At 60.6% G+C, this 26,350-nt stretch overlaps 2 protein-coding genes and 1 non-coding gene across 3 annotated transcripts; 1 reads left to right on the forward strand and 2 right to left on the reverse strand.

Annotated features, from left to right (window-relative positions):
• Nucleotides 1-3,971: 3,971 nt before the first annotated feature.
• SLC6A8 (solute carrier family 6 member 8) lies at nt 3,972-11,705 on the reverse strand. The gene is made up of 13 exons (XM_057718113.1): nt 11,324-11,705; nt 9,629-9,760; nt 8,352-8,601; nt 7,788-7,920; nt 6,672-6,806; nt 6,479-6,582; nt 6,271-6,395; nt 5,587-5,699; nt 5,317-5,454; nt 5,135-5,237; nt 4,949-5,049; nt 4,689-4,859; nt 3,972-4,321 (listed from the first exon to the last, which is right to left on the reverse strand). Exons 1-13 carry the CDS (start codon nt 11,583-11,585, stop codon nt 4,181-4,183), a joined length of 1,908 nt encoding a protein of 635 aa, XP_057574096.1. The 5' UTR covers nt 11,586-11,705; the 3' UTR covers nt 3,972-4,180.
• Nucleotides 11,706-15,906: 4,201 nt separating this feature from the next.
• LOC130842761 (small nucleolar RNA SNORA57) lies at nt 15,907-16,053 on the reverse strand. The gene has a single exon (XR_009050554.1). It is a non-coding gene; the product is annotated as a small nucleolar RNA SNORA57 (small nucleolar RNA).
• Nucleotides 16,054-22,989: 6,936 nt separating this feature from the next.
• Nucleotides 22,990-25,925, forward strand: PNCK (pregnancy up-regulated nonubiquitous CaM kinase). Its single transcript, XM_057718379.1, has 11 exons — nt 22,990-23,059; nt 23,255-23,386; nt 23,614-23,688; nt 23,781-23,919; nt 24,053-24,176; nt 24,362-24,437; nt 24,533-24,645; nt 24,729-24,807; nt 24,898-24,985; nt 25,140-25,284; nt 25,632-25,925. The coding sequence occupies exons 1-10, from the start codon at nt 22,992-22,994 to the stop codon at nt 25,275-25,277; spliced, it is 1,032 nt and encodes a 343-aa protein (XP_057574362.1). The 5' UTR covers nt 22,990-22,991; the 3' UTR covers nt 25,278-25,284; nt 25,632-25,925.
• The last annotated feature ends 425 nt before the right edge of the window (nt 25,926-26,350 follow it).

The following is a 26,350-nucleotide window of genomic DNA, read 5'->3' on the forward strand; positions in this document are numbered from 1 at the left end:
GCCCAGCCTCGACTGGAGGGCCACCCGTGGAGACCAGCCCCCCCGGCCCCCTCTGGCCCTCTGGCAGCCTCCACTCTGAGTGGGACTGTGCCCGATAGTATCCCCTGACTTGCCTCCAGCTCTGATCACCCCGTGGGCATCATGGTTCTGGGCTGTTCCATCTCCTTGCCTATCTCTCCCACTAGGCTGTTGGTCCCGGTGTCCTCAGCCCCTCCTGGAGGGACAGATTCCTGAGTAAATGGGGCCTGCCCATGGTTCTCAGGGCCCTGGCCAAGCAGCATGATCTCTCTACAGTTCCCTTTTTTGTTTTTTGGGGGTTTTTTTGCTTTGAATTTTTATTTATTTGGCTGTACCGTGTGGCTTGTGGGCTCTTAGTTCCCAGACCAGGGATGGAACCTGGGCCCCCTGCAGTGGAAGCGCAGAGTCCTAACCACTGGACCGCCAGGGAATTCCCTAGATTCCCTTGTTTGTGTTGTTGATGTTTTCTGAATCTTTGGTGGCCTTGTGGCAGGTGGCTTGGAGGCCATTTGGCAAGAGGTGATGAGGCCCTGAGCCAGCGCATGGCCGCAGTTGGGAATGGAGATGTTAAGGAGTTGGTATGAGTCAGGGTGGGGAGTGGCGAGGGCCTGAGGGGGGTGACAGCAGGCCTGGCTGCAGGGGAGGCAGGGCCTGTTGATGGAGGAGTTGATGGGGGATGGGGGCTGAGTGTGGTGTGAGGGGCCTTCTCAGGAGAGCCAGGCTGCAGCTGGCGTCACACAGGGTTCTTGGAGCTGTGGGCGTGGCGAGAGCAGAGGCTTGTAGGGTGAAAAGTCTTCAAGAAGGGTGGGACAAGGGTTGGGTCGGAAGAAAGGTTGTCAGGTGTTGGCACTGCAGGGGCTGGGCTGCCGTCTCGCCTGGGAGGCGCCTCTCTGCACCAGCACAGGCTCTAAAGGCCCAGGTCGAGTTGAGGTTGGGCCTGCTCAGCCGATGCTCCTTCCCAAGCTCTGCATTTCTTCTTAGTGACCGTCAGAGCAGGGGCTGATGGCAGTGTTACAAGCCAAAGCCCATCCCTGGCTAGACGGTTGAGGGCTAAAGCCCCTTCCTCCCTAAAGGGACCATGCCTTGCTAAAGAGAGGGACTGAAGAGGAGCAAGTTGTCACTTTTCTCTGAAGGGCCACCCCCTCCCTTCTGCCCAGGCTGACATTCAGAGTGGGCAGCAGGTTCCCAACCTTGACCTCTACCCCAGGCCTGCCTCAGCTGATGACTGGGCTGGCCCTGGCCACCTCCTGTGTCCGTTCCTTGTCATGCCTTTCTTCCCATTTAACTCTGGATGGAGCCAAGGACCTGAATGGGTTCACTTTCTCCAGTTCTTCCCCACCCCTTCTCTTACATTGTGCTAACATGTGCGTCATCTTGAACTTCTGCTTTAACCATTTTGAAGGTAACAGTTGAGTAGCATTAAGTACATTTACGTTGTGTGCAGCCATCCCCATCATCCATCTCCAGAGCTGTCCCATCTTCCCAAACTCTGACACCCTTAAACACTTAACTCCCCTTCCCTCTCCCCCATCCACTGGCACCCGCCGTTCTGCTTTCTGTCTCCAAACTTGACTCCTCTAGGGCCGCCATAGAAGTGGAGTCACACAGTATGTGTCTTTTTGTGATTGGTTTCTTTCCCATTGAGTTTAATGTCTGAGGTTCATGTTGTAGCAGATGTCAGAATTTCCTTTCTTTTTAAGGCTGAATACTGTTCCATTGTGTGGATGGATCATTTTCTTCGTCTGTTCCTGTCGGTGGACCCTTGGGGTTGCTTGCACCCCTTTCTTAATACCACTCCAGTTAGGCTTTTGCCCTTCCGCCCACGCCAGACCTGTCTTGTCCAAGGTCTCCGTGATCTTGTCAAACACAGCGAGCATTCTCAGGCCTCATCTCCCTTGACCATGGGCGGGCAGCACCTGACAGAGCCCATCACTCCCTCCTCCCTGACACCTGGGGGTGGGGGGTCCTCACTCGTGTTCCAAGACCATCTGGCACTTGGTGGGCGGGGGTTCCCCTCAGACTCCGCAGCCAGCTCCCCCCTCTTCTCTGCCACCTCTGAGGGCCCCAGGGCTCAGTGCTTCGGCCACATCTCCCTCTCTAGCTGCCCGTGGTTCCCTTTGGTGAGCCATCCAGGCTCAGGGCCATCTTTATGTAATGAGAAATTCCAAAGTTCTGTCTGCAGCCCAGACTCTTTCCAGAACTTCAGACTCCTTGTCCACCTGCCGACTAGACACTTCTATTTAGTTGACACCACCGTCCCCTCCAAACCTCCTTGTCTCCCTGGCAGGGCCTGGCAACAGCACCCTTCCCGGCATCCCTTCCCGGCATCCCAGCCCTTCACAAGCCTGTTGGCTCTGCCTTGCAAGCAGGTCCCTAATCTGGAGACTTCTCACCTGCACTGCCAGTGTCCTGGCCCCGCCCTGTGAGCTCCACCTTTCCTGGGCTCTGCCTTGCCTGCCCTTGGAAGAGCGCCTGTTCAGTGCAGCATTTGGACAGCCTTCAGAAACCTCAGCACCTGACTTCACACCCACCTTCCCCACTCAGTGTGCTCCTCTTGAGCACACCACACCGTTGTCCTTTCTCCCCAAGTATGTCAGCTCCGTGGGGAAAATGCTTTCTGGAGGCTTCCTTCCCTGCTCCGTTCCAAGTTCCCAGAACAGTGCCGGGTGCAGAGACCCTCAGGAAGAGTACTTGCCCAAGGAAGCCGCTGGAGGTGGGGAGGCCTCCAGCCACCCCTCCCCGGACCTCCAGTCTTGACCCCCGTCCCCCAGCACCGGGAGCCAGCTTTGGAAAATGACATGTTTTTATTGCTGTTTGCAGTGGCTTTTGAGCACAGTAAGGGTGTCCCCGCTGGACCCCCGCCCTCACCCAGCCCCACCCCTCCAGCCCACGTCAGGGTGTGGGGAAGCCTTTCTAGGGCCCCCTTGGCTGTCTCGGGATTGGACGTGACAGACGTGGGTTAAGTGAAGCTGCTACACAGAGGAAGTGCATCAGCCTTAAGCTTGCAGGTGGGAGCCACGCCCAGGATCGGGGGGTGGGGGTGGGTGGGGGGGTACCCTCTTCAGATCCCTGCAGCAGTGGCGCCCAGCAGGGTGTGGGCCAGCCTGAGCACGCTGGGTGAGCAGCCCCAGGTCCGACAGGACCCTGCGTCGGCTCACCCTGCTGACTTGTGGGCAGAGGGGGAGTGTGGGGACACCCACTGAGGCCCCCACCGTGCACTTTTCCACCATCTGGGACCAGGGACTACACGTGCATACCCACACGACAGACTCACACACTTGAGAGCTTGAAGCTTCTGCTTTGCCTATGAAAATTCGATCTATAAATTCACACTCCTTGGCTGGGGCAGAGGTATAAGAGGGGCTGAAAGGGATGGGGCGTGGCAAGGAGAGGGACATTGGGCTGTTTCTCTTAGAAATATACAAGCAGAATCTCTCCTCGAGTTTTTATAAAATGTGCAAAATACAAGCCTCGTTTGCCCACAGGCACAATTTACACCTGGTATTCACCTTTGCTAAGAAATAGAGATCTATATATACCCTATGTACTCACGCACACATGCACTCGTACACAAGCTCACACAATTGATATTGGTGGCAATTGGCGCAGGAACCAAAGGTTCCATTGCTGGCTGGCTCTCTAAGCTTCTAGAGTAGGGATGGGGAGAGGGGTCGGCTCTGTCTAGCCCAGCTGAAATATTCGCCTTGGTTCTGCTGCCCCTCCCTCACCTTCCCCCTCCGCTCTCCAGTCTCCCTGTCCCCCGAGCTGCTACTGCTGCCTCTGGGGTGGGGGCCACCCAAGGGTGTGTTGGGCAGAGCCTGGAGAGACAGGCAGGGCCTGGTGGGGTCAGGTGAGACGTGACCGTAGCGGGCACGAGAGGGCGGGCAACAGGGCCTGGGAAGCAGCGTGTGCACCAGCTTGGTTAAGGGGGCTTGGGGAGGCATCTGTTTTTGGTGGGTTGTGATATTTTTGGCGTTTTATTAAAAATGGAAAAGGTTATTTTAGTTATAAGCACTCTGGTGCTTCCTACCCCTCCCCCCACCCCAGGCAGACCCCAAAAGTGTCAGGGAAAGGCAAGCCCCCTGGAGGGTGGGGGGCTAAATAAAGCAGGGGCTGCTATGGCTACAAGAGGGTGAGCTGGTGATGTGAGCCAGGGTGCCTGTCACATAACGCTCTCCACCACCACCACCTTGCTGCTCTCAGAGACTGGGGTCAGGGTGGTCAGGCCCCTGACATCCGAGTCCTGAGCTCTGTACTCCAAGTGGTGGAGGCCCCAGACAGGCTGCGTCAGGTGCTGCCAGCGCTGCAGGAGAGAGGGACACGTTGAGTCCCTGAGGAGGGGTACCTGCTTGTCCCTGGTCCCTCTCCACGCCACCTGCCACTAACTCTGGGCCCAGGGCCGCCCCTCCTGAGGTCACGGACCAGGCCCCCAGTCCCTGCACTAGGGAAATAGGGTTCAGTGGAGGGTTGAGTTAGAGCCTGTTAAGAGGCTAGGGACAGGCCTGCCACCACCCGACCGAGGGCCAGCTTTCTCTCCATCCATCCCCATCTGAGCTGGCCCAGAGGCTGCTGGCACAAAGGTCTGTCTTGGGCGGGAGAATGAGCAGGTCACGTCTCGACCCGATGGGAGGGAGGGGTGGTGTAGGGGAGAGGGTGCATGGGGAACTGACCTCAGCCACGGTCCCCTTGGCCCTGAGGAGGCAGCCCAGGAGGTGGAGGGGCACACACAGCATGGAGGAGAGCGCGAAGCCCCAGCCTATGGCCTCGCCCCACCACGGGTACACGTAGGTGTTGTTGTAGATCAGCGGCTTGTAGTACACCACGTTGAAGATGAAGATGCCCTGCCGGCGGGAAGCCTCGCACTCAGCAGGCGGCTGCCACCGCAGGCCCTTGGTGCGCCTCGCCCTGCCCAGCCTCCCCTGGCCCTTACCATGCACACCAGCGGGGTGAAGAAAGACCAGCACCATTTCATCCAGGGGCAAGGTCGGTACCCGATCATGCAGGCCACGTCGTCCATGAAGCGGTCGGCTCCTGGGGGGACGCGGGAGGGCCAGAGATAGAGACGCACCACCCCGACCGTGCTGCACCCCCAGCTTGCCCCTCGACTCAGACCTACCATACACCCAGGCGACCACCACGCACTCCCAGAAGGCCTGCCAGAGCAGGGTGGTGCCGCTGGCCGAGTAGTAGTCAAACAGCTGGAAGACATACATCCCGCCCTGGGGACGGAGGCAGGTCAGGGAAGGTGGCAGCTGGCAGCCTGAGGCCAGGGGCATCCCTCACTCTGCCCCCACTCACATCGGTCACCATGGAGAGGTCAATGACGAAGCAGAGGGCACAGCAGAGGGCGACGGAGATTTCCCTTTGGAAACGGAAGTAGTAGGAGGCTGGGAGGAGGTCCAGCAGGCCGGTGATGAAGCCTTCCACACCTACAAACTGTGGCCGGGCAACTCAGGCAGTGCCCCTCCGCCACCCAACTGCCATCTCCCATTGCCCAGCGTGTCCTCTGCCCACTAGCCCCCCTACCCCTCACCTCCCAGCCCCCTCGGTTCTGTCCCCCTTGCAAACCTGGCTGTCGAGGCCAAGCAACAGCAGCATGAAGAAGAACAGGGCAGCCCAGAGCGGGGCCACAGGCATCAGCGTGACGGCCCGGGGATAGGCGATGAAAGCCAGGCCAGGCCCTGAGGAGGAAGGGGCAGGGTGTGGACACCTGGAGCCCCCCCACCTCCTGGCCTCCCCCCACCATGCCCCACAGTACCAGAGTCATGGACGATGGCAGGGCACCCTGTGGCCAAGGGCCTTTGCACTTGTGTCCAGGCACTGCCAGGCCACTGAGGCCCTTCTGCGTGCGCCATACCGGGGGCCTGCAAGCCCTTGGTAGATCGCCACCCCTAACAGGGGGGGTGTCTGGTTCAGCCTTCTGGGTTCCAGCAGCTATTGTGGTCACAGGTCACCGTTGACCCAGAAAAGGCCGACCTTTCCTCTGCAACACTCAGGCAAGTACGAGGACACACCCTGAGGCCCCTGGATACAGATGGATGGAGGCTCAGGGCTCCACGTGGCCTGGCCCGAGACGGCTGAACAGCTGGGCCTCACAGCTGCTCAGCCAGGCCTCCAGGCCAGAGTGATGTGACACATTGAGTTTGAATTGTTCTCATTTCTCAGAATGTCTATTTCCGTGTGTTCATGTGTATAGTACATTATGACAGCAGCTGCTGCTCGGAGGCTGGGCTGGGGCTTGGGGGTCTTTACCTGATTCTGCTACCTTGGAGATGTGCACCCCCTGCTCTGTGGCCATGAAGCCCAGGATGGAGAAGACCACGAAGCCAGCAAAGAAGCTGGTCCCGCTGTTGATGAGTGCAAGGATGATGGCATCCCTGGGGGCAGAGGGGACCATGAGGGCTGGTTAGATTGCCTGCTGCCCGTGGGCAGGCAGGGGCATCAGGGCTGCGGTACCTACTTATAGCAGTTGTTGTTGAAGCGATTGTAGCTGCCCAGGGCTGTGAGGGCCCCCAGGCCAATGGCGTAAGAGAAGAAAATCTGGGTCCCGGCATCTATCCATACCTGGAGATGAGCCAGGAAGGGGCAGGTGTGAGGAGCCCTGCTAGGCTGGCCTGCTCCCCCAGTGTCTCTCCACCCAACCTCTACCTCACCTGAGGGGACGCCAGCTTCGACCAGTCAGGCTTGAGATAGTAGATGATGCCGTCCAAGGCGCCAGGCAGCAGCACTCCACGCACCAGCAGCACAACGAGGACCACGTAGGGGAATGTAGCGGTGAAATATACAATCTGCGGGGCCGGGCTGCTCAGAGGGGTCCTGCGGCACCCGCCTCCCCCTTAGATGCCCTCAGCCTGAGCAGGACTGCCAGGGAGGCCACGGTCCCCCCACGCCGGCTGGCGTGTTCAGAGGTAAGGAGAGGCCACCCAGCAGCCCCCCTTCTACTCATCAGAGCCATGGTCCTCCCAAAGGAAGCAGGGTGCTCAGCTAGGATACCAGCAGCCCCACAGCAAGCACAGGTCAGCTGCAGAGGGAGGGAGAGGCGGGGCCTGCAGTCTGGGGGCAGGTCCCATGCACACTGTGAACCTGACTCCAGGTCATCGTATGCAGAGAGGTAGGGTCCTTGGTACTTGGGATGAGAACTCAGCCAGCCAAAGACAGAGGCAAGAGCAAGATGACAGCAAAGGCCTCAGCCTTCCATCCAAGCAGGGCCCCTTAGGCAGCTGCTCTGTGGACCCTGCTGGGAATAAGCCCGCCCTCCAGAGACCTGGCTGTGTCCCACAACCATCGGCACACTGTATTATTATGCACCCATTCGCAGTTGTCCCCCCAACCTGACAGGGAGCCCCTGAGGGAGGGATGTGTCTAGGCTGCCTGCTGGGTCCCCTAGGCCAGACAGGCAGGTGAGAGCAACAGGCACAGACCAGGTCTAAACCGACTCAGAGCCAGAACCAAGAGAAACAGGAAGCGAGGGAAGGAGGGATGGGGATGACCCCCCCACCCCCACCCCCACCCCCACCCCAGGGAAGGGGCAGCTGCCACCGGGGCCTCTCTCCCTCCACTCTGGATGGAAGGCTGCTAGACCTGGATTTGGAGGGTGGAGAGGACTATCCAGCCAGGGGGTGGGGATCAAGTGGCTGGAACTGAAGGAGCTGCCCCACCTCCCTGGGCTCGGGCTCTGGCCCTGGTCCAGTTGTAGCAGGGGTTCCTGGCAGACACCCCCTCCCCCCAGGCAGTGCTGCCCCCAGCCCTGCCGTCACCCCCGGCTGTACCTTTCCTGTTGACTTGACCCCCTTCCAGACACAGAAGTAGACCAGCACCCAGCAGGCCAGCAGACACAGGGTCACCTCCCAGTTGAGGGCCCCCGGCACCTCCAGTCCCCCGGAGAGCCGCAAGACTTTGTTCCTGGGGGAGGGAGAGCCCATGAGGGCTGTGCCAGCAGAGGGCCAGGAGACTGGGGGTATCCCAGGGTTGGTGCGCCCACCATGCACCTGTATGGCCCGGGCCAAGCTGGCAGCCTGGTCACTGCAATCTGTGTCCTCAGAGCCTTGGAACCCCTGGCGGCCCGGCCCCACACTGTCCCCAGCGGTCCCAGCAGCCGTCCCCCGTTCCCTCCCCAGGCGGGCAGGCACAGCCTCCCTGCATCCCTGGCCTCATCTCCCCAGGGCCAGGCCCCAGCACACGTCCACATGCACGCACACGCACACACACACAACACACACACACATGCAGACTTGAGCTACGTGTGGGAGACCAACACGCACACACATGCAGACTTGAGCTACGTGTGGGAGACCAGAGACAAGCCAGGCCTGGCCCAGAGGCGCCTGACTCACTCCCAGAACTCGATGACAGGGGACCGGCGGTCAGCAAGCTGGTCACAAGTGAGGTTGGCCAGGCTGGCATTGGCACAGTCTTCGTGGCGGAAGATCTCCACACAGTCAGGAGTGTTCCAGGTATGGCCACACGTGGCCCAGGGCAGTGTGGTGGTGAAGGACTTCACCAGATAATAGAAGCCCCAGGCCAGCACCATGATGTAGTAGGTGTTGCAATAGAAGACGATCACCATGGAGGCGTAGCCCAGACCTGGGGAGGAGAGGAGTTTCCGTGTAGGCTCTTCTCTGGCCAGCTCCCCACCGCCCCCATTATCTACCTGGCCAGGCACTGCCAGCGGTCCCTGCTGGGCCCCTAACATCCTGCTCCCTGCATCTGCCATCCTCCCGCTCCCTACCATCCGTGCATCCAGATCCTTCTGTGGCTGTCCAACCAGACCTCTCCAAGCCCCCCTGGACTCTCAGTCTGTCACTCAAAATCAGCCTCTGCTCCTTGCCCACCCTCCCTGCTTCACCTCCTGCCTCCTCCCCAGCCCCAAAGCAGAGCAGACATCCTGCCCCCATGTGAGAGTCAAGTCCTCTTGTTTCCCTAGTCTCACACCTGGCCCCTTCTCCTGGGTTCCACTGCCATCACGATGGTTGAAGGAAGGCCAAGCCTCCACCTGCCCCCCGCCCCCCACCTGCGGCCTCCCATACTTGAGCAGCTGGGGGGTCTTCTGTGGACCTGGGGCGGTGTGGGGGACAAGTCACCCTCTCAGCGGGCAACCTCAGCCAGTCACTTCACCTCTGTGCCCCAGCCTCCTAACAGTAGGAACTACCTCCTAGGGCCTTCAGCTGATGGAGGAACACCGCCCACACACAGAGGGGGCTCAAATGTAATCTTTGCCATTGGTCCTTCCCTTCAGACTGAGCTTTTGATGGCTCCCGTCCCAGCTCCTTAGGCTGGCCCTCTGGCTTCTCCTGCCATGTGTCTCACACCCAGCTACCCTTTCAGCCCCAGCGAGCCAAGCTCGGCGGGGCCTGTCCTGGGCCCTGCTGGGACTGGGCTTTCTTTTTCTTGCCCAGGTGGAGAGGCCCATCCCCCACTCTAGTCCCCACCTCCCCAAGGTCACCAGGGGGGTCCGCACGTCCTCCAGCTTCTCCCTCACAGCCTGGGGGCATCCCAGGCCTGGTGCTCAGACAGGATGAGGTTTCTCAAGTGGGAAGCAGCTTTGTCCCAGTGGTGGGAAAGGGGAGAGGTCTCTGAGGGAGAGGGCGCGGGGCCGCCTGGGGCTGCTCACCTTTGAACAGGGGGCAGATGTTCCAGACGTTGATGCTGCCGGCCTTCATGAACTGGCCCAGCGAGATCTCCAAAAAGAAAATGGGGATTCCTCCGACCAGGGCGATCAGGACGTAGGGAATAAGGAAAACACCTGGGGGACGAAGCTCAAGGTGGGCGCTTGCACAAGGTGGCCCCTTAGCTAGGTAGGGACTTGACCCAAACTCCTGAGCCAGGCTGCGCAGGCCAGGCAAGCCAGCCTGGCTTTCAGAAGCCCTGGGAGGTGGGTGGAGCCCCAGCTTCAGGCTCCACCCGGGCCCCATCCTAACTTCCCACTGAGTGAATCAGTGCAAGGGGTGGTTGCTGACTCAGGGGCCCAAGGTGAACAGTCTTAGGAAGGTGGACTGCTGAGGGGGCTGTGGCAGCCCCGGGGCCCTTAGAGCCCTGGATCCTGGGCTGCAGGTCCCCTACAAGTCTTCTGCCCCTGCTCACCTAGGGTGAGCTAACGGACATGGGGGACACATGTACATGTGGGCACAAGCCACTCCTAACGTCTAATGTCGCAGTCGCCCGTTTGGCAGGCAGCAGAGGAAGGAACTGCGAGGGCATGAGTGCGCGGGCACGCACGTCGGTGGCTGGTGCTCAGGCCTGGGGGCCTGCGGAGCTTGGGCGAGGGGAAGGGAGCCCCGGCCAGTCCTGCACCCAGAGTCTTGCCTGCAAGTGCAAAGGTCCAGGGAAGGGGGAGGGTGGCAGTTGTCTGCCAGTGGGCAGAGTGAAGGGTGTGAAAAAGGACAGAAAGAGACAAGGTTGGGGGAGGCTGGCAGAGACCTCAGGCTGGGGGGCGGGGGGAGCCCTCCTCCTCTCCAGGCCCCCTACCCTTGCCCCCAGCTCGGCACTCTCCACTAATCAAAAGCTGAGCTTGGCCACAGCCTGCTCAGCTTCTGGTCTCAGCATCCTTCTTGCATGTGACCTTGGGCAAAGGGCCTTCTCTCTGGGCCTCAGTTTCCCACCGGTCATCTAGTCTCTGTGGCTTCCCCCCACCCCTGGTGCCGCTTTGCAGTCACAGGACACACGCGTGCCCATCACTGTTGCTACGCTGGGCTGGGGCGGGCGGGCATGGGGTGTGCGTGCAGTGTGTCCAGCGGCGGCGCCAGGCGGCCCAGGCTGCAGGCTTCCCAAGCCTGGCTCAGGCACCCGGTGTTCCAGGCCCAGGCTACAGGGGAGGGAGGGAGGGGAGGAGAGGGGAGGGAAGGGGAGAGGGGAAGAGAGAAGGGAAGGGAGGGGAAAGCAGAGGGAGGGACAGAGTGGCCCATTGTGTGTGTGTTCGTGTGTGCACACGTGGGGGGCCCACACAATGTGCCACTTGTGTGCCTGACCGGCAGGGGCAGCCAGGGCTCCTCACCTCTGGAAGCCCCCCCCCCCCCCACCCAGGGGGAGGCCTCGCCTTGCCACCTCGGTGGCCAATCACTTCGGGGCCGAGGGCCGGGAGTCTGGGGGGGCAGCTCGGCGGCTTCGGCGGGAGGCTCGCCGGCCCCCTCCCCCCCACGCTGCCAGGCACATGACCGGCCAGGGGGGTGGAGACCGCCCGGCCGGGCCACCGAGCGGCGACGGCGGGCGAGGGGCAGCCCCCGGCCCGCAGAGGGCCTCCCCTCCCCCCGGATTTCGCACGGGCGCCCCGGCGGGGCCGGCGGCGGGCGGGGAAGGGGCCGGCGCTCACCTCCGCCGTTCTTGTAGCACAGGTAGGGGAAGCGCCACACGTTGCCCAGGCCCACGGCGAAGCCCACGCAGGACATGATGAAGTCCATCTGGCGCGTCCAGGTCTCGCGCGGCGGCACGGCCAGGGGGCCGCCGGGTGCCCCCAGGCCCGCGGGGCCGTCGCCCTTGGCCGGGGCCCCGTCGGGCCCGGGCGGGATCAGGGGGCCCTTCTTCTCGTCGCCGGACACGCTGTAGATGCCGTTCTCGGCGCTCTTCTTCGCCATGGCCGGGGGCGCGGCGCCCCGCGGGAGCGGGCGGGCGGGCGGGCGGGCGGCGGGGGCGCTGGCGGCGCGGGGGGGGCCCCGAAGGCGCGGGCCCGCCGGGGGCCGGGGGTCGGGGCGGCGGCGGGCGGGCGGCGGGCGGGGTGCGGGACGGCGGGGGCGGCGCGGTCAGAAGCAGTCCACGAAGCACTTGAAAGTGAGCCTGAAGAATCTCATGTGTGTCGGGGGCCCGGGGGCGCGCGGGCGGCGGCGGGGCCCGGCCGGGCGGCGGCGGCGGCGGCGGCGGCTCCCGAGGCTCCTGCCCGCAGCTCCGGCGGCGGCGGCGGCGGCGGCGGCTCGCCCGGCCCGAGGCTCAGCCTAGCGGGGCGCGGGCGGCATCCGGAGCCCACTGTCTGCAAGCGGCGGCCGGAGCAGGGGCCTGCGGCCCGCGCCCCCCACCCCGGCCCGGCCCGGCCCGGCCCGGCCCTGCCCGGCCCGGCTTGCTCGGCTCGCCCGCGGCTCCGGCGGCGGCGGCCTAGGCGCGTTCGCCCCTCCTTCCCGGCGGCGGCTCCAGCCGCTCTCGGGGCCGCGGCGGGCTCAGCGACTCACCACTGCGCTCCGATCCTGCCTCTCCTCCCCGGCCCGACCGGCTGCCGCTTAAGAACCGACTCCGGGATGATGTCACTGTCGCCCCACCCCCACGACTGGCTGCTCCCCTCCCCCTCCTCCGTCCCTCCCACCCGCCCGCCCTCCCCGTCACTCCGCCCACCTCCGCCCGCCCTCTTCCCGAGGAGGAGACGCCGCTCCAGCGGGAAGCTGGATGGCTGCTACCTGGGGTGCCGGCCAGCACCTCCTTCCCAGAGGCCGAAGCGCCCCTGACCCCAGGTTCACCTGGGCCTGGTTCACGTCGACCCTCCTAACCTGCCCTTCCCGGTTCTAGGCCAGCCACTTCCCCGGCTGCCTTTCCCACATCCTTGGCTCCCCTCTCCCCTCCTCCTCCTTCTAGCCTGTGCCATCTCTGGCCCTTCTCTGACTCCCAGCTGAGGCCCGGGCCACTGTTGCGTACCAAGGCCTGCAGCTTCCCGGCGCCCCCGCACCACAGCGGGCAGGCTACTTCCACCTCCTGAAGGGCTGGGTCCAGTTGGCCCAGTCGGGAAAGGCTGGGCTCGGGGTGCGGGCCTGTCTCCAGGTCTGGTGTGGGGCATTGCCAGGACCCTATCTCCTGCCATTCGGCCCTCCCTGGGGGACACAGCCCTGGTCGCTAGAGGTCAGGGTCCTAGCTCTTGGAGTGTCAGGTCTCTGTGAGTCTCCTAAGAAGGCAAGGCAGAGAGGAGCCTGCCAGGCTGAGGGACAGTGCTACACTTTTCCACCCAAGTCGAGGATGGTAGGGACTCCTGCCGCCCCCGACCCCTGCCTGACCTGCAGGAGACACTGGCAGGAATAGGGTAAGGCTGCCCCCTGGTGCTTGGCAGGTGTACAGACCCTCCCCCAAAGGCCTCAGCTAAGAGGCCCGAGCTCCTCACCCTCCATGCGTCTCTCCCCAGGGACCTGCAGGCCTCCCCAGCAAGAACAAGGTTGTTCAGCTGCTTCCCCATCAGTAGCTGAGCAGCCTGTTCAGAATTTGCCAGGGCCAAGACCAGCCATAGGATGGGGACGGAAGGGGTCCTTGCCCTGGCTGCAGATGTGAGGTGTGCCCACCCCTGCCTCTAGCCCCAGGCTCTCCGATCGCCGCCACGCTGCAGTCCCCAGATGGCTCATCCCGTTAAGCTAAACCCTCAGCCATCCGGCCGGCTTTAGGAAGAAAAGCAGTTCCGGCCCGAGCCAGCTTGAACCTGTTAGGTGAGGGAGGGGCAGCATCTCCACCCAGTCTTCCTGGAGGAGCCTTAGCGGGCCTGTGTGGAAGACGGGCGGGGTCTCCAGTGTTTAGGCTGGGCGGGGGCACTGGAGGCTCGGGGACCCTCGAGGTATCGGGGTCCCACTCCTCCTCAGAACACCCTATCTTGAGTCTTCTCTAACCCAGCCTAAGAATGAAGCTGGTCGGGAGACAAAGAGACAGCCGAGAAGTATGTGACCCATGCAGCCCCGTGCAGTTTGAAGAGGAAAGAGGATCCGGTGAAGGCGGAGGGGAAGGGGCAGGGCGTGCTTGCGGGTGAGGGCGAGGGCGAGGGCGAGGGCGGTGACGCCTGCAAGGGGAGGGAGGGGAGGGAGGGAGCTGTGCTGGTGCCCTGGGTGAGGGCTGCTTGGATGGCGCCAGGGCAAGCTCGGGGAAGTGAGGCTGTGGCCTGGAGGGGGTGGTGGGGAGTGCAGGAGACTCAAGAATTGAAGATCTTGCTAGGATCTGGCTCCCCAGGAACTTGGTGGGGAGAGAAGGCAGGGGCTGGATGGAGAAGGCTGTGGGGAGCTGATGGCACTTTGCGGATGGCACTTTTGGAGGAGGGCAGAGGGTGAACCGAGCAAGGCCGAGGGCGAGGGCGCCTGAGAAGAGTGGTCAGAGCCCAGGGTGGGGATCTCGGCTGCCACGCCCAGGAGGCGTGGGGACGTGTTCCAAGGCCAGTGGCGGGACAGGGAGGGAGCCGCCACCTGCGGCTGCCGTTCTCTCTGTGGGGTCAGAGGCTGCTGAGAGCGAGGTGACTGGGCTGGAGAAGGGCTAGCTGGCGCAGAGCACGGCTCCCGCTGCTCCAGGGACCGCCCCCAGCCACAGAGCGGGGGCCCTCCGCATCTGGGGGGTGCAACAGGCCCCAAGACCAGGCTCCACAGGGCCACATCCTTGCTCCCTCCCCCTCTCCAGTCTTTCCCAGTAGGTAATGACACCAGCCCCTGCCTCCCCGGACCTCACGTGGCCTCATCCTTGTGGCCTGTGCACCACGTGCTTCTCTCGGTGCTTCTCTCGGAGGCAGCACAAATCTGACCGGTCCCTCCCCATCTGCTCTTCCCTGTGCTTTTTTCTCTGTGCTGAAGATCAACCTACATTCTTTGAGGCGTGCGAGATGGGACAAGAGCTGGCCCAGGGGCTCTCCAGCGCTGGAGGGCGCTGCGCCTCCCTGCTGCCCTCTCTGTGCCTTGGCCTGCTGCCTGGGGTGCCACTTTTCAGCTCAGCTGCCACCTGGCCCAGGAGGCTAAAGAGGGATCCTTTGAGCCATGCGCACCCCTGCACAGCCTCCCGTGTCCAGCCAGGGCGAGCTGGGCTTTGGAGATGCACGAAGTTCACGGACACATCCTCACCTGTGGCAGGATGATGAGGCAGGAGTTTCTCCAGGTGGGAGCTGGGGTCGGAACTCTGGCCTCTGATGTGTTGAGAGAGCAGCCCTTGGAAGTGTCCCAGCGGATAGGGACGTCTACAGGGTTCGAATGGAGGCAGAGGGGTTTCTGGCCCTCGGTGGGGTGTATCTGCCAACACCCCCCTCCCCCTGCAGCAGAACCTCAGCTGACCTGACGGCCAGGATGCTGTCCCCCACCGGGCCCTGGTATTGATGGCCCTTTGAGGCTGGTTCCCGAGCACGTGCGGGAGGGGGTGGGGTATGTGCCCCTACCACCACTCGTTGGCGAGAAGCAAAGCGACCCCGAGAAGCAAAGCGACCCGAGGCAGAAGCCACAGTTAGGCTGGGGGTGAGACTAGGAGCTGAGGAGGAAGGGGAGGGGAGGAGAGGAGAGCTGGAAGGAGGGCAGGGGAGGGAGGGAGGGCAAGGGGGAGGGAGGGAGGGCAAGCCGGAGGGCTCCTATTGTCCTGGGAGGCCTGGGGATTCGGTCTGGGGATTGGACCCAGTGTCTGCAGAGACCGTGGACCTCAGAGTGGGCTGGATGGGAGGGCACTCTGCCCCGAGGTGACTGGTTATGCCTAGAGGACCTCGCAGCTGGAGATGGGGTGGGGGCAGGGTGGGGGCTCCTCCTCTTTGGAGGCTGCCAGGCACAGGGAGCTTTGGAATTAGAATTAGCTGGGAACAGAGGGAAGGCTGGAGTCTACCTTGAAGGGCTTTGTGCTTCCAACCACTGGGAAAGGGAGAAAGGCGCACGCAGCCTGCCTGGGGGCTGGGAGGAGGGCAACCTGAGAGGCCTGGGGCCTGCCCCCCCCGCCCCCCCGCCCCTGCACTGCACCCCTGGTCCACCAGCTGTGTTCATCCACACAAACCACCCCCAACAGGATCTCTTAAATTTGTTTTTATGTTTTAAATAAACTTTTTCTATCAGAATAGCTTGAGATGCACAGACAGACTGCAGAGATAGCAGTGAGAGTTCCCACACACCCACACCCAGCTTCCCCTGTTACTAACACTCTCCATTGTGTGGTCCCTTTGTTAAAATAATCAACCAATATTGTATATGGTCACCAACGAACAACCAGAGTCTTTTTTTTCCCGGCACTGGAGGATAGAACTGGGGGACTGGAAGCTGCCAGTAGCGAAGCCATGATGCCGAGGGGGCCAGAGTCCTTGCCCTACCTCCTTCCAGTACGTGGACCAGGACCACATGACTGATCCCTGCCAAGAAAAGGAGGGTGAAAGTCCAGAGTCTTTCTCTTTCCCCTCGCATCTCTTTTCTGCCCCAGGATCCTTGTGTCTTCTTAGGCTCCTCTGGGCTGTGACTCCTCGTGTTTGGTGTCCTGGAGGAGGTCCTGGAGGCCTCCTCACGGTTTTTCTGGTTTTCTGTCATGAATAGACAGGGCGATGGTTCCTGAGAGGAGGGGCACAGAGGTGAAGTGCCCTTCTCATCACAACGCAGCAAGACTCCACGTTTCCAACACGACTCCCATCGTCCGTGTCGACCTTGCTCGCCTGGCTGAGGTCATGTTTGTTCATCAGGCGTCTCCACGTTGAATTTAATCTCCCCGCTTTCCATCCTGTCCTCTTGGGAACAGTCACTGTCCACGGCCCACACTTGAGGAGTGGTGCTTATGCTGCTGTGACAGGAGGGAAGGGGCAAGGCACAACCCTTAAAGAATGACACATCCTTGAGAAAAACAGGAGATGACAAAAACTGGTTTAGAACTCATCAGGCCCAAGAAGAAGCTTCGACTTCCAGTGGACCTTGAGCCTTGGTGTACTGCACACCATGCTACGTGACACACCCACAAGTGCCCCTAAAGAATGACACATCCTTGAGAAAAACAGGAGAGGACAAAAACTGGTTTCGAACTCATCAGGCCCAAGAAGAAGCTTCGACTTCCAGTGGACCTTGAGCCTTGGTGTACTGCACACCATGCTACGTGACACACCCACAGGTGCCGTGGCTGCCAGGCTGACCATAAAAGGCCAAAAAGAGGGCGGTGGTACAGTTCCTGTTAGTCTCCACCCCTTCTCCAAAGTAGTTGGGATAATCCTCCCACTCCCAAAGAACTCCCTGCTGGGATACATATTAGCTAATTGGGGAAAATTCAGACAGGATGGTTTAAGGAAAAAAATTAATTTTCTTTTGCAATATTGCATGGCCCCAATACAAACCAGGAGACCAAGAGATCTGGCCAGAAAATGGGGCACTGAATTACAATACCGTCTTGCAGCTGGGCCTGTTTTGTAAAAGGAAAGGTAGATGGGGTGGGAGTGCCATGTGTTCAAATGTTCGCGACCCCATTCTAAGATCTAGTCTAAAGAACTCCTGCCAGGTGTGCTTGGCACACATCCCTTCAAAGTGCCTTCTTCCCCCACAGGAGCCCGATGTTTTAGATGATCCCCTTATGAGTCCACCTCCCCGAGGTCCACAACTGGGAACTCCACCCCCCACCCCAATTCTGAGGAGGGATAGTCTTCCAGACCATTTAGCCCTAACGCCCCATCTGGGGAGCTGGAGATACCAGACCCCCATAATCAGCCCGTGGACTTGGCCTTTGGAGTATTCAATAATAGAGATAGGGTTGAAGAGGCAAAAAGGATTCAGGGACAACAGCTAACAGCACAGTTACTGGCGGCAGCCCTAAGCCCTGCACCACCTCACGGTTATCCTCCGTAAGCAAAAGCCCATGGCAGGGACAGGATCCAGGAAGCCTGGATCAGAGCCACTGTCTCACCAAGAAAGGATCTGTTTTAAGTGTGGCCAGGAGGGCCACTGGAAGAACGAATGCTCTCTGTATGGGAAGAGTCCATCGGGACCCTGCCCAATATACAAACGAGAGGGCCACTGGAAGTGGGACTGCCCCCAGGGCTGAAGGGGACTCGGGGCCCCCAAACCAATGATGGCTGAGAGGACCGAAGACTGATGGGGCTTGGGACCCTCCCTGGCTCCCAAAGGATACCTGATCCTTTCTCCAGGGGAGCTGAACCCTAGTGGGGTCCGTGGGGCTCCTGGGCACAGATCCCTTTTTGTCCCCCATTCCTTGTAGGCAAGACTCCAGCCTCCATGACCTTCTCTGAGTTCCAAAGGGCAGATTGCTCATCAAGCGAGGAGCAGCAAGACACCACTCAAGGCGAGGTTAAAAGGACCAGAGCAGCTCATGAAGATTAGGAGACCCACCACCTAAAATGAGATTAAAGGAGAGCGAGCCCTGCTGACACCCTAATCTTGCTAGAACCCCCCACCTTTAACCATTGTTATAAAACCCCTCATCAAATCCTCCCGGCTGGGGGACACATAGGTTTTCGAGGCAGAAGCCTGCTGTGCCCCGCCTTGCCTGGCAAAGTAATAAAGCTCTTCTTTTCTACTTCACCCAAGAAGTAGAAACTCTGTCTCCAAGATGTGATTCGGCACCAGTGCACAGAGAGGCTGAGCTTTCGGTAACAGAGCCTATGGTAACTTTGACGTGGCACATAAGAAGGTTATTTTCTTATTAGACACGGGGGCCTCCTGCTCTGTGCTAATTGCACTGGACCCCTTGTCATCCCAATTGTGTATGATAACAGGGATTGACGGATTGATGGAAAACCCCAAACCAAGTGATTCAGTCCCCCTCCCGTCAGTTGCTTGCTGGGAAGTTGAACCTTCACACGGCAGTTTCTGCTTATGCCTGTGTGCCCCGTCCGCTGGCTGGCAAAGGACTTGCTCACTAAATTCCAGACAGTAGTCCAATTTGGAGACCTTCACAGAGAAGGCACCCACCAAGAAAAATGATTGCTCTTGTCCGTGGGAGCCTGCCTCAGTCCCAAGCCAGAGCGGGGCTCCCCTCTATCCCAGGTTGTTTCTCAAGTGAACCCTTGCAGCCTGGGACACCAAGGTCCCTGGCAGAGTTGCTATCGTCAGGCTACCTTTAGAAATGGGACCACGTGAGGCTGTAGGCCAGCCATGAGGGCCATGATTAGAGCATTTCTTAAACCCAAGGAGGATCCTCAAAAGTGTTTATAAGTAAATTACCAACATGGGAGGCCACCGGTCTGACTAAACTAAGCACAGCTGAGAGGAATCTGGGGTGGGGAAGGCCTTCTCCCCTAAGCTGAGTGAAGGCAAGAGAAACACGCATTTACCAACAAAGGTGAATGGGTGTATCAGTCCTTTGATATCATTGAGGTGACCACCCAGTTCTTTGAGGGAAAGAAAACCTCCTTGTTTTATAAATCTAGTCTTTACAGGACCAGAGGTGAGGCTCCAGAAATAATCCAAAGCCCACCCATGCTTTACAACTCCCCAAGCCTCCCCTACTTATTTTAAGAGGCTTTTTTTTCTAATGGCCTTAAGGGAACAATGTCATCCTAGAAGGAACTTGGTTTGCTCCCCAAGTCTTTGAGATGCAAATACTCTACCTGGTCTTTTCCAGGAACCCTTATCTCCGGCCATCTTTTAAAAATGCATATTTCAAATAGCAGAAACTAACACATTCACCTAATGAAGGACATCTTGGTTGCTTCCAGTTTTTGCCAATTCTGAATAAAGCTGCTATGAACATTTATGTGCTGGTTTTTCTGTGGACATACGTTTTCAATTCCTTTGAGTAAAATACCAAGGCGTGCGGTTGCTGGATTGCATGGGAAGAGTATATTTAGTTTTGTAAGAAACCAGCAAACTGTCTTCCAAAGAGGCTGCACCATTTTGCATTCCCGCCAGCAATGAATGACAGTTCCTGTTGCTCCACAGCCTTGCCAGTATTTGGTATTTCAGTGGTCCAGATTTTGGCTGTTCTCATAGGTGTGTAGTGGTGTCCCATCCGTTGTCTTAATTTGCAATTCCTTAATGACATAAGATGGTAAACATCTTTTCACATGCTTATTTGCCCTCTGTCTTTCTTCTTTGGTTAGGTATCTGTTCAGATGTTTGGCCCATTTTTAAATTGTTTTTTGTGTGTGTTTTTTTTTCCCATTTTTTTGTGCTCTTATTGAGTTGTAAGAATTCCTTATATATTTTAGAGACCAGTCCTATATCAGATATGTGTTTTGCAAAGATTTTTCCCCAGGCTGTAGCTTGTCTTCTCATTCTCTCTTTTTTTTTTTTTCTTTCTCTTAGCAGTGTTGTTTACAGAGCAAACATGTTACATTTTGATACAGTCCAATTTATCATTTTTTCTTTCATGGACCATGCTTTTCATATTGTATCCCCAGACTAATCACCAATCCCAAGGTAAGACAGATTTTCTCCTATGTTTTCTTCTAGAAGTTTGGCATTTTACACTTAGGTCTGTGATCCACTTTGAGCTCATTTTTCTGTAAGGGGTCCCCTGAAAGGATTTTGAAAAGCTCTTTATCCACCACCATCTAACACAAACACACACACACACACACACACACACATACACACACACACACACACACAGGTGTATTTTGACGTTGACATCTACAGTCTTTCAATGGATGTTTCAACAGTTGTGAAAGGTGTCATTTCTGGTGTATTGTAAATACTGATTTAAAACAAAAACTGTGAGATCACTTTTTACACTTCCATAGATGATTTTGATGCCACAGGCTCACTTGGGAAGCGGGTCCTTTTCTTCCTGCCCCCAGAGCAGTCTCCTTTGCCGTCCTTCTCCACGTGGGCAGTCTTTTATTACTCAGGCATCATCCTACTTCTCCAAAACACCAATTACATTTCATGTTAGGAGATGTGACCATGGGGCAGTGGATTAGACATGTGGATGCGTGATTAGGAAACAAGAAAGTAAGATGGGGCTTTGGTTTGTGTCAATTAGTCAAGTGTCCATAAACAAATAGGACTTACCGCCAGCATGAGATGGGGTTCACTGTCGGTTCCATTCCTAATTTTTTTCTCTTTTAGATGTGACCTCTAGGAAACGCTGTTCACAGATTTAAGCAGTTGGGAGTGGGGCCCACACCGCCAAGTGCTGAGGTCCCTGGAGCCTTCTAGAGGGAACTGGGAGGGGGGCAGTTGGGAAAGGGAACCCGAGGGGGCCTTCTCAGACCCCCATTTTTGAACAGAGGACATATAGGAGTTGAGGTCTGGACAGATGATTTTTAAAAACCTTTGCCTGCCCTGTGGACCTTCTTGAAGACTTTGTGTCAGGCCGGGGTCGTATAGACTCCTGTGTAGACAGATTCAGGAGGTCACTCCTGGACCCTGAGATGCCATGGAGCCCTTGCAACACTGGCCGGTGTGGATGTGCTCCTGTCAACAGCCAGGACACCTGTCGCCCCCATCCTTGGTGGGATCTGGACCCCCTGGGAGGGGCTCCAGAACCGAGATGAGACTGGATGGGACAAATCCACTAGCTGTTGGATGAAGGATGGACTCAGTCACGCAGCACTTATCTCCTGAGTGAGTCTCCTGGGCCGAGTCGGCAGAGACACTCTCTGGGAGTGGATGCTTTGCTGAGGAAGACAAGCCAAGGAAGGTGATTTTGCAGAGATGCATGCTTTTCAGACAGGCAGGTGGGGTGATGTACTGTCGAATGTGTCGGAGAGGGACAGCTGAAGCCTGTTTGAGGAGGTGACATTTGAGCTGAGACCTGATGGAGTGCAGAGTATTCCAGGCAGAGAGGCAGCGAGTGCAAAGGCCCTGGGGCAGGTGCACGTATGGCGTGTTTAAGGACCAGTTAAGAAGCCAGCGTGGCTGGAGCTGCTTGAGCAAGGGGGAGAGTGGGTAGAGAGGGGCAGAGCAGTGATGGGAAAGAGGGACCAATCATGCAGAGCCCTTAGGCCCCTGTAAGGACTCATGCTTTGGTTTGGAGAGAGACGAAGAGCCGTGGGAGGGTTTGAAACTCAGGGGTGACATGGTCTCAACAGAAGGAATGCTCTGGCTGCTCCGTGGGGGAAGAAACTGCAGTGGGAGAGGTTAAGGGTACCGCCAGGGGGCAGGGGGAGCCCAGCGAGGAGGCTGTTGCTGTCCTGCAACTGAATGCTACTGGGGGCTCAGGCCAAGGTGGAAAGGAGCGGCAGGGCTGGGGCTGGGGAAGGAGGCTGTTTTAGGCCAAATGGCCTGGGCGGCCTGTCTGCAGAGAGGACGTTAGGGCAGAGACCCGAAGGCATGCAGAGAGCCAGGTCAACACGTGGGTGAAGAGACCTCTGCATGGAGGACACCGGTGGTGCAAAGGGCCTGGGGTCGGCCCAGTGGGGCCGCGGGGGTGGGGGTGGGGGACGGGGGTTGGAGCCGGCGGGAACCCGCACGAATGACCAAGGAGGGAGGCGGGGGCGGCGGGCGCCAGCCGATTGCCTTACAAGGCGCCCTGCAGTGCCGTGGCCGCGCTCGGCCACCGCGCGCTCGGCCTCCAGCGGGCGGCGGGGGCGCGCGCGAAGGGGGCGGGGCCGCCGGGGCGCGGGCGGGGGGCTCTGCGCGGTGGCCACTGCGCCCGGCGACGCTGCGGCTTCGCTTCGGCTCCAGGTCCGCACCCGGCGCTCCGGGGCGCGGGCGCGCGCGGGCGGGGGCGTGCAGGGTCCCGGGCCGCGGCAGGCCCCGCGCACACCTGTCACGCCCGGCGCGCCCCCGGCCGGCACGCGCGCGGCTCACGCAGCTCAGGACGCGGGAGGCCCGGGCTGCGCAGTCCCTCCCGCCGCGCGGCGCCGAGGGCTGGGCTGCGCCCGGCGGCCGCGTGGGTGGCCGTGGCGGGCGGCCGCGCGCCTGGGTCGCGGGTGCATCTCGGGCGGGTCGGTGGCCTGGGGGGCGCGTGCCGGTCGGCGCTGGGCCGTGCGTGGCATGTCTAGGCCTGGGGGCGGCCGGGGGCGCCTCTGGGCGCTGCGGATGGGGGTGGGCCTGGAGGGGCCCTGGTGCGGGGACACGGAGCCTTCTGGAAGGCGGCCAGTCGCCGCTGACTAGGTTGTGGGGGGGCGGGGGGGGTGTCCGGGCGCCGATCGCCGTCGGGGTGCCAGGTCGGGGCTGGGGGGTGGCGGCGCCGTATCTGGGAGGGGGAGGAGTGTGTGTGGTGGCCTCGCTGGAGTCGTCCACTTGGGAGTGCGGACCTAGACGCTGGGGGAGGGGCGGGATGTACCGGGCTGGGGGAGGGTGTGTGGGACCTGTGCTCCTGAGTGGGGCTGTCGCTGAGGGTGGCTGAGGCACTGCCGGGTCTGGGCTTGGGGATGGGGCTGCCCCTCGCCCGGGAGCCTCTCTCCACCTCTCCCTGCACCCCTAGACATGCTGCTGCTCAAGAAACAGACGGAGGACATCAGCAGCGTCTATGAGATCCGGGAGAAGCTTGGCTCGTGAGTGTGTGTGTGTGTGTAAGTGAGTGAGTGAATGTGAATGTGTGTATCTGTGTGGGGGATGGGTGGCATGGGACGGGGAGGGCCTCCCCATCTCTTTCGGCTAAGGAGGCCCTTCCCCCTCCCCACCTCTGCTCTCCCCCCACCCTCCTCCTCCCCTTTCCCCCTCCCTTCCTGCCTTCCCCTCTGCCGCAGGGGCGCTTTCTCCGAGGTGGTACTGGCCCAGGAGCGGGGATCCTCACACCTTGTCGCCCTCAAGTGCATCCCCAAGAAGGCCCTTCGAGGGAAGGAAGCCCTGGTGGAGAACGAGATCGCGGTGCTCCGCAGGTGTGCGCCCTGCCATGGCTGGGAGCCTTCTGGGGTGAAGCGCTGGCCCTGCCTCCTTGGTGTCCCCAGAAGGGCCTGGCCTGGGGCCCTGGCTTGCTGGACCGGCAGGGGCGGCCTGTGGTAGGGTAGGGGGCAGGTGCGGGAGGACGAGAAGAGGGTGAAGGGCTTCCCTGGGGGTCCAGAGGGGGCCGTGGCAGCCCATAAGGGGCTTTTTCTTGCCGTTGTAGGGTCAGCCACCCCAACATCGTGGCTCTGGAGGACGTCCACGAGAGCCCTTCCCACCTCTATCTGGCCATGGAGCTGTGAGGAGGCGGGGTCAGGCGGGGGTGGGGAGGGGGTGGATGGCGAGCTGGGGCCGAGGGGCCTGGATCAGCTGGGCCCCTGCTCCCTGCAGGGTGACAGGGGGTGAGCTGTTCGATCGCATCATGGAGCGAGGCTCCTACACGGAGAAAGACGCCAGCCACCTGGTGGGCCAGGTCCTTGGTGCTGTTTCCTACCTGCACAGCCTGGGCATCGTGCACCGAGACCTTAAGGTGCCTGCCTTCCTGCCTGCCCACCCAGGCCTTGCCCCGCATCCCAGTGCACTCTGCTGGACCTGTGGGCGCCCAGCCCCAGGGGCCATGCCAGGGCTGACCCGGTGTCCTCTCTGGCATCTGTGTGTCACAGCCTGAAAACCTCCTCTATGCCACACCCTTCGAGGACTCCAAGATCATGGTCTCTGACTTTGGCCTCTCCAAAATCCAGGCTGGCAACATGCTGGGCACCGCCTGTGGGACACCGGGCTATGTGGGTAAGTGAGGGGGGTGCCCCAAGGCTCGCCGGGGGCCCGGGGGCTGGGGGTCCCTGTGGGGGCCGCGGTGCCAGGGGCAGGGCAGGCGATGGGCCACTCCTGGGGCGGACTAGGCTGAGCCGGGCAGCACTGAAGGCATGGTGTGTGTGTGCGCGGGTGTGCGTCTGTCTGTCTCTGGCCCCCAGCCCCGGAGCTCTTGGAGCAGAAACCCTACGGGAAGGCTGTAGATGTGTGGGCCCTGGGTGTCATCTCCTACATCCTGTGAGTGACCGCTGGGAAGGCTCTTCTTCTGCCTGCCTGCCCCCTGATGGGTTGGGGAGGTTTGGACAGCTGGGTGATTCATCTGTGGGTGCCAGGCTGTGTGGGTACCCCCCCTTCTACGACGAGAGCGACCCCGAACTCTTCAGCCAGATCCTGAGGGCCAGCTACGAGTTTGACTCTCCCTTTTGGGATGACATCTCAGAATCAGGTGAACTTGAGGCTGGCTCAGGGAGGGGGGAGTGACGAGGAGCCGTGGGCATGGGGTTGGCTGACTTGCTTTCCCCGCTCCAGCCAAAGACTTCATCCGGCACCTTCTGGAGCGAGACCCCCAGAAGAGGTTCACCTGCCAGCAGGCCTTACAGCATCTTTGGTGAGCTGGACCCCTGCTGAGCTGTCCTGGGAGCAGAGGGGCCACACCCTCAGAGACCCCCACCCCCTCTGACCTTCTTCCTCCCCCTAGGATCTCCGGGGATGCAGCCTTTGACAAGGACATCCTGGGCTCAGTCAGTGAGCAGATCCAGAAGAATTTTGCCCGGACCCACTGGAAGGTCAGTGTGGGGAGGGGCCTGGGGACCTGGCTCAAGGCTGCCCGCCCCATCCGTCAGCCTCAGGGGGATGGTCTGGGCCGCTGGTGGTCTTTATGGTCCTCGGAGACTTAGGAGCAGGGCCGGGGCATGGCCTGACACCCCTGTCGCCCCGCAGCGAGCGTTCAATGCCACCTCCTTCCTGCGCCATATCCGGAAGCTGGGGCAGAGCCCGGAGGGCGAGGAGGCCTCGGGACGGAGGGTGACGAGCCATAGCCACCCTGGCCTCCAGACCGGCCAAGCCCCCAAGTGGTGACACCCAGGTGCGTGGGGGTGGGCCCTGCAGCCCCTGGGAGCTGGCTCCTCAGTGAGCTCAGGGGGTGGCAGGTCCCATGTGTCCAAGAGCTCAGCAGGGTGGCGCCCACAGAGCAGCGGACTGAGGGCAGAGAGCACAGATGGGAGGAGCCGGGGTTCCGGAGAAGTGGATGAGAGAGAGGTGGGGGACAGGCCATGCTGCCAGCGGGGACCGTGAGGGTTCTCGAGGGGCCCGGTGCCAAGACCCAGCGGGTGCCTCTGCTGAGAGCCTGGGCTGGGAGCAGGGGCACAGGGCAGGCCGGGGCGCCTCCTGACTGTCCCCTCTCCTGTGCTTCTCTCTTCCCCTCCACGCCAGGCTGAGCACACGGACACCCAGATTCCCTTCCAGTGGACCCTTTCAGTCTCCTCTGCCTCCCCCGACCCCTGAGTCCTGTGGGTGTGGTGCCTGGCCCAGGGTTGGCCGCTGGTGGGGCGAGTCCACGGACTTCCCCTCCCCTGTCACCACCACACCCCCTCTAGAAGCCTCAAGGCCCCAGGGGTTGTCCTTCCTGCGTGCTGTTGTGTGCTTCGCTGACTGTGGGTGGTCCTGCTTGCGTTGTGGCCCTCCAGCCCCCCTCTAGTCTCCCCCAAATCAATAAAGACAGACAGCAATGGGCAGTGGTGCGCCGGGGGGGAGGGATGAGGGCTGGGGGACAAGGGTGGAGGCGATGGGGGTCTCCCGTAGGAAGGAGACGAGGAGGCAGGCCCAGTGCCCAATGGGCCCCACCGTGCAACCTTGCCCGTCACCACCTGAACTTCTGCTCCCTCGCAGCACGGCAGACAAGCTCCCGGTGGTCCAATAACTTGCTTTTCCCACTCCCCACAGTGCTGGCAAGAGGCAGCCCAGCTGGCCAGCTCTGCCACCCTCGAGATTGGCCTGCGTGTGGCTCTGGGGCCCTGGGAGAAAGTGGGCACAGCTCGGGCCTGCTGGACTGCTGGCAGAGGGAGTGGAGGCAGGTGGGAGGGGGGCCTGAGGAGGGCTCAGGGGTGAGTGGAGGCGAGTGCTGTAGCCGGGAGGGCAACCAGAGTCCCGGG

Source organism: Hippopotamus amphibius, chromosome X (genome assembly GCF_030028045.1).
Source record: "Hippopotamus amphibius kiboko isolate mHipAmp2 chromosome X, mHipAmp2.hap2, whole genome shotgun sequence".
Classification (NCBI taxonomy): domain Eukaryota; kingdom Metazoa; phylum Chordata; class Mammalia; order Artiodactyla; family Hippopotamidae; genus Hippopotamus; species Hippopotamus amphibius.

Coding starts and splice junctions, on each gene's coding strand:
- PNCK (XM_057718379.1), top strand. CDS start 22,992: ATGCTGCTGCTCAAGAAACAGACGGAGGACATCAGCAGCGTCTATGAG. Junction 24,177..24,361: donor TGGGACACCGGGCTATGTGG/GTAAGTGAGGGG, acceptor TCTGGCCCCCAG/CCCCGGAGCTCTTGGAGCAG. Junction 24,808..24,897: donor CAGGCCTTACAGCATCTTTG/GTGAGCTGGACC, acceptor TCCTCCCCCTAG/GATCTCCGGGGATGCAGCCT.
- SLC6A8 (XM_057718113.1), bottom strand. CDS start 11,585: ATGGCGAAGAAGAGCGCCGAGAACGGCATCTACAGCGTGTCCGGCGAC. Junction 6,396..6,478: donor TTCAACAACAACTGCTATAA/GTAGGTACCGCA, acceptor CTCTGCCCCCAG/GGATGCCATCATCCTTGCAC. Junction 5,455..5,586: donor TGCTTGGCCTCGACAGCCAG/GTTTGCAAGGGG, acceptor GCCCGGCCACAG/TTTGTAGGTGTGGAAGGCTT.